This window comes from Bidens hawaiensis, unplaced genomic scaffold (genome assembly GCF_021521415.1).
Source record: "Bidens hawaiensis isolate Kalapana, Puna unplaced genomic scaffold, B.hawaiensis_p1.1 tig00002414_1, whole genome shotgun sequence".
Classification (NCBI taxonomy): Eukaryota; Viridiplantae; Streptophyta; class Magnoliopsida; order Asterales; family Asteraceae; genus Bidens; species Bidens hawaiensis.
The window spans coordinates 2,149,103-2,162,009 of NW_027491131.1; the positions used below are offsets into that span (position 1 = coordinate 2,149,103).

At 34.9% G+C, this 12,907-nt stretch overlaps 1 protein-coding gene across 1 annotated transcript; it reads right to left on the minus strand.

The window, feature by feature from the left end:
* Positions 1-268: 268 nt before the first annotated feature.
* Positions 269-2,406, minus strand: LOC143619154 (putative staphylococcal-like nuclease CAN1). Its single transcript, XM_077091157.1, has 6 exons — positions 2,350-2,406; positions 2,191-2,259; positions 2,005-2,109; positions 1,760-1,923; positions 1,621-1,677; positions 269-473 (listed from the first exon to the last, which is right to left on the minus strand). Exons 1-6 carry the CDS (start codon positions 2,404-2,406, stop codon positions 269-271), a joined length of 657 nt encoding a protein of 218 aa, XP_076947272.1.
* Between the last annotated feature and the right edge of the window lie 10,501 nt (positions 2,407-12,907).

Here is a 12,907-nt window from a genome sequence, read left to right on the forward strand (position 1 = left end):
CGAAAAACAAACACATCAAGAAGCTGCAATATGTTTTCGAAGCCAACCATACAATTACAAGACAAACAAAATGGTCATAATAGGCGGAATTGTCATAATAACGCAGCCTTGTGCGAGTTTCTTCCTATACAAAATGGTCGGCGAAACTGTCATAATAAATGCAAGTATGCTCTTGCGTTGCAAATGATTAATCTATTTTTCGATTACTTTTATTAACAAGCCAGCCTAGGTTGCACATTAATAAGTGCCAAGTCTAGCGGTCAACCTTTTATGTCGTTTCCAATCCCAATGTGCAATAGGGTTGGGATAATACCGCAAGCCAATGCCTTTCGACTTTGCTTGCTTGATCGTCATACACATCACTCACACAACGACCATAACGGTCCATGTAATACACGTTGATTAACAAACATTTATCAACAACTGCATCTTGAAGTACTTGTTTTGCAGCGTCCCCATATTCTTGATCATATCTTTATGGATCGTTAACATTTGATAGTGTCGCATACTAGTTTTACAGCCTCACCGGGTGTGATTAAAACACCCTCTGTTTCCCTTTCATTAACAAGCTTCGTCAAGGGCGATGCGAGCTGGGAGTATCTTCAATTTGAAAACCGAGCAGCAAAGCAAATTAGATAAAATAAATAAAGAAATGCAAGAAAGATTGAGCAATAAGTAGAAAGTTACATTGTTGCAGCTGAATCCGGCAAAGGCTTAGAGCTTGGAAGCTATAAATCAAGTAAATATGAAATAGGGGTTAAAGAAGTTGAGATAAATAATATATTTAGAATCCCGATTTTCTCTCAAAATTTGAATACGAAGTTGAGGTTAAAGATGAGAAATAAAAAACTTACCAAGCCGGATCTGTGAAACCTGAAAACACCGGCGATGAATTCGTTGACCGAGTCTGCTATCAAATTGAATTCTTAATCCAGAATGAAACCCTAGCTCCTTTTATAATTGGGATGAGCCGGTGGGCATGAGTAATAACTACACATTCCTAAATGTTTATATATTTACCACATGAGTCAAAACTCGGTTGCAAAACATTTGAAAAAACCAATGTAAAAAACAAAGTGGAAATCAAAATGGTTTGGAAAAAAATTGCATGTTGGGAAATTAGCTGAACGGAACAAAAAATGCAGATGTTTATTCAAATAATAAAAGGAATATCTGCAAGCATATGAAAATAGAAGATTTCAATGTTGAAATTTAGCATGTACTCATGTAGTTCGGATTTTAAGTTTTTCAAGTCGGGTTATTCGACTTACTGACCCAAATAAAATTCAGGTTAACCGTTTTAGGTTATTTTGTATCATGTTTATTTGGGTCGGGTTAATCGGTATTCAGGTTTCTAACAAAGTTTGGAAATTAGAATGTATGGTTTACAATTAAACCTATATATCATAATAAAACTCCCATTATGATCACTCGTTCAAACGGATGTAGTAATGAGTAAACACACACATTAACCAAAAAAATGTTTATAAGCACAAAGCCAAAACGATTTTTGAATAAAACGCATCGGAGCGCATTGCGCAACTTAAAACCAAGAATCGAAAAGGATTTTCTTAACAGCAAAACTTACGAAATATGAGACAAAAAATCTATTGAAATTACCTTAGGGGAATATCATAAGAGTGGGGCAGGACTGCCTTCCCCGAAGATATTGATATCCTGTGTTAGCAAAAAAACTATTACTTATAATCGAATTATCATTAATTTAAGAATTAAAATATAACAAGCACAAAATAAGTACCTATGAGATGCTATAATAACTTTTTTTTTGTATGTTTTGTTAAATCGATACATATGATAGTAATTTTGGAGGTTATTATAAACTTCTGTTGGAACTTGAGACAAGTCAATTAGAGCAGCCGAGACTTTCAAGCCATCCCCATCAGGAATATCTCCTCCATTTACCTTTTTAAAACAGATTTGCAAAAGTAATAAAAAATCAGTTTTGAAGAAACAATGCTAGTGATAAAGAAATTTAATACGTACCGGATATGTTCTGAAAGAGAACATAGGAAGAACACCGTTGGCAGTAGGTGTGATGATGGCTTCATACTTTGTTGGTTTAGGAAATCCATAGCAATCCAAAAAATCCTTAAAAAACATATAAATTTTTTGTTTAGGAAATCCATAGCAATCCAAAAAATCATGCATAATCGAGTTTCAAAGAGGTACTTGTTTTAGCTCATTGCGATCGTCAAAATATTCATACCACCAGATGGCTCCTTCTTTTAACATTAAAACCTGCATAATTGAGTTTCATATATTAGTTATATATATACATTATATATATACATTGGTTATTACACATATGACCACAGAGGACAGGATTACCTGAATGAGTTCTTGATCATCATGCACATCGCTGACACAATGACCATAACGGTCCATGTAATACACGTTGATTAATAAAATTTATCAACAACTGCATTTTTAGTAATTGTGCAGCTTCTCCATAATCTTGATCTGATTCAGGTGCATCAATACGGCAACACCCCTATATCAATATATACACACAATCTTATTAGAAATTTAGCATTATGCTAATATTCAAGTATTCAACAAAAGGTTACCGGTACCGAACCGGTACCAACTTTTTGATTTTTGGGTACCGATACCACAAATTCATTTTATAAGTTATGTATTTCCAAAGATAAAAAGATCAATTCGATAAGAAAGTTTAAATTCAGTATCAACCTCACCTTTTGAAGCTTAGAATACATCACATACTGATAGCTCCTTCCTCGATGACGTTGAATAAGACGCCATTGTAGGTTTGCGCGACAAATTCTAATAAACCGCATTTCCGTTTGATCAGACTGATTTATTACTAGTAATTGAAAATTATCAAGAGCATCGTCAGTAACAATTAGTTCCAGACAAAAATGAATGTGGTTGAAATGGAAAAGAGGGTATGGGTTTATCCATGACACAACTTAACCATGGTTATTAACAAAGTTTACTATGCCCCAAGTGCTCGAGCTTGAACTTAAACGTGCTGGTTCGAGCTCGTTTACTTTATCAAGCGAAAAAATCTAGCTCGAGCTCTGCACGCTTAAGTTCGAGTCAGAAGTTGAGCATACCTCGCTAAACTTTTTAATTAATTTTTTAAAGGTGATATATTTTTTTTAGCCGAGCTTTTCTCTAGCGAGTCGCAAAACTTTTTAACAACCCAAAATTGTAGTTGACACTAGGGCCCACCACATTCAAAGACTCTACATGTCATTGACACAAATCCAAACACACTTTTGTTATCGGTTTCGGTAAAAATCACGTTTTAAACATGTAATCGAGTATTTAACGCGTAGATTTATAGATTATCATTTTAAACCTTTGTAAACTATTTAGAATTTAGTTAGACTTACCCTACTTGAAAATATGAGTTTATTGCTCAGATTTTAACCGCATTGATGGGTTCAATAATTAATTTTCAAACTTTTTATTCCAAAGATAGCTTTTATATTTAAATCTGTAATTTTTATATTTTCATCTACTGGTTACATCTTTGTAACTTTTTGATGGTTTTACCTTTATATTACCCTTATTATCTATGTAAAATCATGATATTTAGTTTATTAGTCATAAACTTCACAGACAAGGACGGAACTAGAACTTCACAGATGTTGCATTTAAAAATGTTAAAACTTAAAAGATAATTTTGGGGTTTAAGCATATTATACCTTTTTTTGTGAAGACTAGCCTTTCTTGTGTAAACTTCAAAAATAACTTGTACGCAAATTGCACTTGTAAGTGATGATTTAAGTTTTAAAATGAAGGTTTTATGTGGTTTTTGGCTTACCAAGTGATGAAAGAAAATACTCACTCCAATGGGGCTAGCTGTTGTTGCTATCAAGTTCTTAAAACCATAAAAATGGTGAATGGTTTTATTTGAAATGAAGTTTGGATTGTGTTTATAGAGACAAATGAGATGATATATATTGTGTTTGAAGTGTTGTTGGTTGGTGGAAATTAGTAAAGGGGGTGTGGATGAGTTGATAGACCGTTCGTATAACTTCAGAGGAATTTTCTTTACAAACAGCATAGTCAGCGTGCCACGTCAACTTTCTATTTATTTTTTTCACAAACACAATACCTACAACAATAACTCATTCATTCTTTCTACAAACAACCTCATAATTTTCATATTACCAACATGGAGGACCCACAAACCACCATCTTTGATGAAGGATCTTTAAGGATGGATGGTCTCCACATCAACCTTCACAACACTTGTCTTTTCCATTCTTCTCACAAATTTCCTCTACATAAGCTAAGGATGCCTTGATGCGGAAGATCATAGTAACCAAACTGAAAAGAAAAAGCTTGGAATGTGATAAGAAAAAGAGAGAAACTTTTACAATGTAGTGTCACAATCCGAAGTACCATATTTACTAATATTTAATATTTTTTTAAAACTTAATTTATATAATAATTTAGTTCTTTTTTATTTGAATGACCAAAAAAAGGGTAAAAGTCCAATAACTTGGATACACTCATTGAAAAAAGGGCACATGTTAACGTGATGTAGACAACGCTGTTACCCGAGTCCGCCACCAGTTTTAGGGGAAATTCATCACCCGAGAGCCCACTGTGGTAAAACCTCTGGTCCGCACATGACAAATTTTGTCATGAACAAGACTCAAAACAACGACCTATCATAGATAAAGTAATCAAGATAGCGGTACAACGCTGCCCCTTTAGAAATAATTTAGTTATTACATACAAGCAGATTAAATATAAATTACAATATGAAAAGAAAATCTTACATCTTACATCTTACATCTTATCTTATCTTACATTTTATCTTACAATACTAATAAAAGAAAATATTGAAGCTTAGGTGTCAAGCCCATATTTCACCTCATTCCTAATCCCTTATTTTATTCATTCTAGCTTTAATGAGTCATGGGTCAAAACCATTTTGTCAAATGGGTTATAACATAGTGTGTCATTTTCATACCTAAGGTTTGATCAACTACACAACTTTAATACATTTTTTTTAAATTTCCTACAAATCAACACCCGGTGTTTTCAAAATCATGCTATTTTAGTACTTTTTGTTAACCATGTTTGTTTTTTCCATTAAGTCTACATTAAATTAATTAACAAGTATTTTGAGAATCACAACTAAAATAATAGACCTTATTTATCTTTATTATTTGACAACCCGTGTAATACACGAGTTCAAAAGCTAGTTTGAAATAAAGTAAAAACAGTGAACAAAGAAGGACGGTTGGCTGAAAATTCGTGTCCAATGTGGATGAGTTAAAATAAATAAATAACATGTCTGTCTCTTAGATAGTAAGAAAGACAGTATTTCTTCAACCGAGTGACAAAAACGAGTCGAATCAAAACATGTCCAAATTTTCTACTATTAAGAAATAAGCAACAAACACATTTTCTTTAGTCTAATTAATTCAATTGCTTCAAAAATTTGTAATAAAGATTCAGACTGAAACTATTAATGAGTGTGATGCAAAAGCAAGTTTTTAATGGGCATTTATAAGGCTATCTTCATGTGCCACCAACCCTTTAAAAAGGCTTGAATATACAACAAGCTTAAATCATATAAATCAAATCAGCAAGTATTTTTTTTATTTAAAAACGAATCTTTATGAGTTTTCTTATACCTCATGTTTCCCTTCAATAGTGATATTCTCATAGTGGGTAGTTTGAAACGAATTATGTACCCACGTAAGCGATCCGTTATGGTATCGTAAAATGTGGAAAAAAGTGACGACAAATAGACGCAAAGCGTACAGTAAATGCCGTGAAATTGAAATATGATGGCGGATTGGCGGGTTAAGGTGTAAATAAAATAGTTTGTGTTATTAAGAAATAGTTAAAGAATAAATAAAAAATCAAACACAAACCGGTCACGCCCACGATTATCCTCCACCTACGTGCCCTCCACACCCCCCTAGTTTTAAAAACAAGAACCGATAAATATTGAGATAAAAATAAAAACGTTGAACAAAGAAGGGCGGTTGACTGAGAATTCGTGTTCAACATGAGTCGCTTAGAAGTTAAAACAAATAACATGTTTATCTTTGAGACACTAACAAAGACATATTTTATTCTTACCGACCGACAAAAACAAGTTAAGTCGAACCAAAACGGGTCCCTCAAAATTTGTACTATTAAAAAAAAAGACAACACAGTAACACACTAACATATTTCTTGGAAGTCTAATTAATTCAATTGCGTCAAAAATTTGTATTAATGATTTTGTTAATGTGCAAAACGCAAAAGCAAGTTTTTAATGGCATTTACTAAATCCTATTATACTTGTATTTTTATATTTATATTTAAGAACGATACTTAATGATATGGTTATATCTAATGTTGCCATTTAATCGTAGTTTTCTAGTAGTGAGTAGTTTGAATGAATCACCCACGTAAGCCATTCGTTGTGATAGTGTGAAGTGTTGAAAAAAGTGACAAGACAAATAAACGTCACGTGCACAGTACATGATTTCACGCTTTACACTTAAGAACATCATGTTGTGATGAGGAAAAATGTGAAATATGATGGTAAGATGAAGTGTAGATAAATAAATTCGTTTGTATTATTAAGAAAAAGAAATCAAACACAACCGCCCACGCCCTCAATTATCCCCGCCTTTGTGCCCTCCACACCCGTTAGCGCCTTGCCATGGTGTTGTTTCGCGCCCTGTATGTCTACGTGGCAGAATCCACGCTCTTCTCATCCTTACGCAACACATAGCCTTAATGTCCCGTATAGTTGTCATGCAAGATTAAAAAGGTAGAATATTGAATTCCTTTTTATATGTATTTGAACTTATAGTTTTAGGGTTTTAGTATCGAGCCCACAACTCTGTTTCTCTATGCATTGTAACAATTTATCGAATGGTATTGCGATCAGTATTTTACCATCTTACATTACATTATTTTACTTTGGTTGGTTATCATACTATACACATATTTTGAATGCATTTCGCGGAAATTATTCGTTTTTACTTGTTATTAACTATTTACCAGACCTACTGTACCCATGGGTAATTTTCTATTTAAAAATTTAAAAATATTATTACCTATTTAACAGACCAGTTTTTACCTAACTGTAAATTTTATTTAATCCATTCCTCCTTGACCACCATCTAAATGGTTATCATCTCTTTACAAGTTGATGAGAAAAATTAATTAAGAAATCTAGCAAATCTAACTTGTAATATAATCAAGAGTGTTGTTTGGTAACCTAAGTGATAGCCTTTTAACCATTCTGGCTTAGAACTACCTCTTAATCATTAAGAGGTTATCAATCATTCAGAGGTAGCCTCTTAATAACTGCTAAGATGCTATCAAACAACCCCTAAGTATCTTTTATAATTCTAACGATCATATTCCCAAAAAATATAGAAATTGAATCTCATTATATTTGTACTTCAATTTAAACTTTTTTTTTTTTTTAAAAAAGAAGGCAAGTAATTGGCAACAATTTTAGAACTTTGGATTACTATTAAGCAAAAACAATAAAACAAATAATTAGATTTATAGGATTTTGTTCTTTATCTTAATAAAGAATCATAATATACTAAACAACAAAACAAATAACACCAATGCATGACTTTAAAATATTTAGTTTAGAAAATAGTTAGATTTATATGATTTTAAAGTTGCTGATACACTATGTGTTAGCAAAAAATATTATTCAGAAACGAATTACTACGAATTTAAAAACTAAAATATAACATGCATAGAGCAGATACTAATAAGAATCTCCGATATTTTTAGACACTTCTTTTGCGCCTTTCCATTTCGATACATCTTGTAGTATTCTTGAACCATGTGGCATACTTTTGTTGGAATTCAGGATTGAAGAAAACGTACGTGTTGGTGTTGAAGAAATTTATTTCATACAGGATTTGTATTGAAGAAGAATACTGGGATAACACCGCTAGTGAGAGGTGTGATCAAGACTTCAAATATTGTTGAATGAGGAAATTCATAACAATGCAAATAATCCTTTGTACACATAAATTGAAAACGAATAATATTTACATATGCTAATCAATAAAAAAAATAAAAACTAAAAACTTTATTTTGTTTTTGTTTTGAGCACTTTTTTATCCAACAAAGCTTTAATGATTGTAAACATTTGAATAGTATCAAAAATAAGTTTTGTAGCCTTTTAGGGTGTGATTGCAAGATTGCAACACCATTCTTTTCTTTTCATTTTCATTGGTGATTTTCAATCAGATCACTTGTGTTGACAATTCAATGGCTGAAGTTAATTTTGTTTGATCCTATTTCTATTTCAAGTCGTTCCTTGTTGTCGCGCCGCCTCTTCTTTATTATGTTTTTATTGCCCCGACTTTGGTGTGCCGCATATTGGATTACGGTCCCTGCTATTGCCGCCGACTTGGTCCGCCGCTTATTGGGCTTCAGTCCTTCGCCGCGCCGCTAGTTTAGATTTATGCCCCACGGAAGCGCCGCCACATTGTACACCTCTTTTGCAAGATTATGGATCTGTCTTTGAAGCCTATGGAACGCAAAAGTTCGGATCTCTGAGTCGATCGATGCACGTGTTGTAACAGCTCATCTATCGTCGCACCATAATATTGCCCGCTTTGGTCGGGACGTACCACTATCGCCTCACGGATTTGCTTTTGGTTGCCCAGTTGGAGACTTCCATGAGGTCACCCATCCTGCTACTACTCCCATCTGAGCACGCTTAATCAGGGAGTTCTCTTCTTATCCACTACCATTAAGCAACCAAAGCGTGTTATGATGGGGAAGGTATCCACCTCTTTATAAAGAAAACTTAGTTCTCCTCCCCAACCGATGAGGGATGTTACATGCCTATGTTGTTATTATAGTTATGTTTTCGTATGTATTGTTTTCTAGTCTAAGCCTCTGATTCTCTACCGCTATAACTGTGAAGGTATTGGAACCTATAGTATTAGGGCTTAATATCAAGAGATCCAAATTGCTACACTTATCATGGCTCGACTGACGGCCGATGAAAGTGGAAACAATAACTTTATGAACATACCTGTGTACCAGATCTCGAATAACAACCTCCACCAAATTGCTCGAATGCGGCCCATCACCAATCATAGGTCAAAACTCCAACAACTCATTCGACGAAATCCAAAACCTGCGAATCCCAGTAGTGATACCCCTAATACTTTCTCTAAAAGCAGCAGTTTGAGTCTCTGTGTAACACCGTGAAAATACCCCATCTAGTTTTGGGCCAAAAATGTCAAGATTAGAAGTTAAAAGGGCTAAAAATGTCAAATCCAGAATTAGAAAGACTGAATATGAAATTCTGCACCTTCACCTATCGCGAAAATGCAAAGAAGGAACATCTTCGCGTATCGCGAAGATGCTGGCACACATTTCAACGTTATCCAGTGACGTGGTGACACGTGGCAACCTGGGGTTGACATGCAGAATTGCGGCACCGACTTAAGCAGCTTCGCGTATCGCGAAGATGCTCAGGCAAACATCTTTGCGTATCGCGAAGGTACACAAAAACGGGTATAAATAGGGCAACCACGAGCTCAGTCGTTTTCATCCCATTTTCACACTTTTCTCACACACATAACCTAGGGAGTTGTGCCAAGAGAGTTCTGGTGGTTCCGAGGCTGTTCTAGCAAAGAATCGGGTGTTGTTACGCTGCAAAACGAGCTGTTAATCTTGAAAACGAAGTGCAAGTCGAAGTGCTGCTGATTTCTTAAGTCTTAAGTCCCGTCGAGCCGATTAAGGTAGGATTAAGGTTAAGTTACTTTACTAGTTACTTTAAACACATAAGATATAGCTTAGTTAAGGGTATAGTCGTTAAATTGTAATTATTTTCCAAGTAATGTTTTATAAAGCAAAGACGTTGCTTCCACGTGAAGTAATGTTATCAAATCTATTATTTTGACGGGCATGTAGTAACTGGAAGGGGGTGTATCATTAGTAGACTCTTCTTGCCTAAGGAAAGCAATTCGTACAAATCCCAATCAACCGCGGGACCCCTTTATTAGGCCAAAGCGTGCTATTCCAAACGTTCTATGTAAATCCAAAGTATTTTCATAAAACGACTATAACTATAATAAGGTTAGGTCAGACCTAAGAGTCTGCTGAACTGAATCAGACTTCAAGTCTGCTGATCAGACCTCAAGTCTGCTGATCAGACCTCAAGTCTGCTGAAACTGTAACAAACTTAAAGTCTGCTGAATAATACCAACTAGGTACTTATGCATACCTATTATGAATATAGGTTAATAGCATACTGAAGCCAAGGAGATTGATATTTCCAGTTGATAATATAAGGTGAACACGTTAACCTTTTACTGTCTGAACTGATTTTACTCTTGTAATAGACTGGTTGTTTGTTACAAAGAGTCTGATAAATGTTTGCATGAGATAAAATCTCTAAAATCGTTATAATACAAAATAGATAATAAAAAGCAACTCAGACCGAATACACATGTGTCTGGATCCAAACATAACTGATAATTGGCATACAAAACCAAGTCAGTCATAACCGGTTCTCCAACAGGGTTACATAACCTAGGGGAAGGTTGTCTCTGAACAGGGGCTATGTACTCGGGGAACCTATGAATTGTGTGTGTAGGGCAGTGGTACAAATCCCGGGAATGGACAGGCATTCTTGCTGAGTTTGTGACACAGAAAACTATGTTTGTATTTAACGGCTGTTATAAATGTTTTATCGAGTCAACGTTTTACCAGCATATAGCTGACGTGTTTTTCCCACCCTTGCAGGTAATTAGATGACAATAGATGGTATACAAGGATTGGAGTCATAGAAGATCGCTCAAGATGGCTCGTTTTTGAATATTATAAATCCTTGTATTATTAATATCATTGTTTTGTAAAACTGAAACTCGAGTGTTTAATTCCCGAGTAATTTTGATAATGTAAATTAATACTTTAATATTTAAAGACTTCCGCTAAAATGAACCCGCTACTCTGATATATTTACCAAACAGGTACCAACTGATGGTCACACTCCTAGGCCCTGGACCGGGGTGTGACACTCTGCCTTGGTATACAATCCTGCAACAACCGTAAACCTCGGTACTATCATCTCAAAAATCCGTCATCCCAACTAGAACGACACTGCATGTGGTAGATCAAAGTCACCCATCTTGTGCTAAAAAGTCCAGTAAAACTCATGCACAAGCTCATCATACTGCTGCCTATCAGACCTCAACACTGTGACCCAACGTGGCCCCAACAAATCTTGGATCCTCTCAACCGAACCCAAAGTACCCAACAACTCCCAATCAAATGCCTGGTGTCTCAACAATTGCACATCCGCAATCCTATCATAAGCAGCACGCGTTGCTGACCTAGACCAAATCTCAATATAATATGAGGGTATCTTCATCACCATAAGGTCCTCAGTAGCAGCTCCCTCAACATGGATCTCCTCGACATCATATCTTACGTCTCCTCGCAAACTCCTATGCAGCTGGATCAAACTCCTGCTGTCTACGTGGTCGCTTGTGCCTACCAGCGCCTGAACCCTTCGGTGCCTGTGACATATCTGCAATTAAAATTCACATTGTCAGTTCATGTCACAATCAACTCGTGGTGACAATCGTATAGCATTTCGGTCGTGGTCATCTCCACAACAATAAAATAATAATAATAAAAAATACATATATTAATAAAATAAAAAAATTGTAAAAATCAAAGAATAGCTCAAAAAGAGCAAATGCTTGACTCAGTATATGTGTAAATAAAAGTTAGTAAGTTTGTTTGTATGTTTGAATAAATCGGGTCTCATTCACCATAAGTCACAAAATTAATTCCTATTTCACACCCGAACCCAAGTCACAGCAAAACCTTTAGTCATATTCTTTATGCAACCGGTGGTTAACGGGTGGAGATATGATCAGCTCGCAAGCTTATTACGTTGTGTTCATACTCGGTATAGAGGGCAGAGAGATACTAGCACACTTTTTGCCGGTCCAGTTATTAAGCCGAAAGGAGAGATATTATATTATGAGGGGTGTGAGCATCTGAGCATGTGTGCCTTAACCGGAAACAAAGTAAACTTGTTTGGGCTGTTCCACTATTTTAAAAATGCATCATTAAATTTGTGTGGTAGGTTATCAATCTTGAAAGTGTCAGTCTTGGGAATTGGGTATCACTAGTATTAATGATGATAATTGATAAACCATCCGTGACACCCTGCTACATATGTCATTTTTCCGTACAACAGTTAATCATGATTTCTTAACGACAAATCACGCATGATTATTTTTTTAAAGATTAATCACAACGAATCTAGCTTAGGCTGCATATGCGCGATACACTACATATAAATAAGATATTTTTAATTGAATTATTAGAACTAACGGATCTTGTCCGACAGACACATACGTTGGTGATATATTTAAAAATGACTTGAATATATATTTAAGTCGAACATGAATGCTTGAATCCTAGGTACATGATTATATTTTATAATTACTTTTATAAAGCATCGACAACAAATACGAAAAAAGAAAAAAAAAACTACGAGCACTTATTATTATTTACAATCCTATGATACACTACATCAACAGTATATAAACATACCAATAATGCTTAAGGTTCATGCTTAACTCTAATCAAACATGAAATATCACCTAATAAACTAACTATTATTCCTAGCTTTCCTAATTTTGTCTAATCTAGTCTAATTACCCTCAATGGTAAAAATATCTAGCCATATCTTACCTAGTCAACCTATACCTTCAATCCATCTATCAACAACCAATCCACCCACTCCTTGTCCACTTCCATCTACTGAATACACAAGTTGTGTTCCACTTTTCAAACCCAAAGTCACACTCAAGAAGCCACACCTACTTGATCGACTAATTTGGTGTGAAATCCATACCTCCCTTGTCCATACAAGCAACCT

Coding starts and splice junctions, on each gene's coding strand:
- LOC143619154 (XM_077091157.1), bottom strand. CDS start 2,406: ATGGACCGTTATGGTCATTGTGTCAGCGATGTGCATGATGATCAAGAA. Junction 2,110..2,190: donor ATCGCAATGAGCTAAAACAA/GTACCTCTTTGA, acceptor ATGTTTTTTAAG/GATTTTTTGGATTGCTATGG. Junction 1,924..2,004: donor TCTCTTTCAGAACATATCCG/GTACGTATTAAA, acceptor TGTTTTAAAAAG/GTAAATGGAGGAGATATTCC.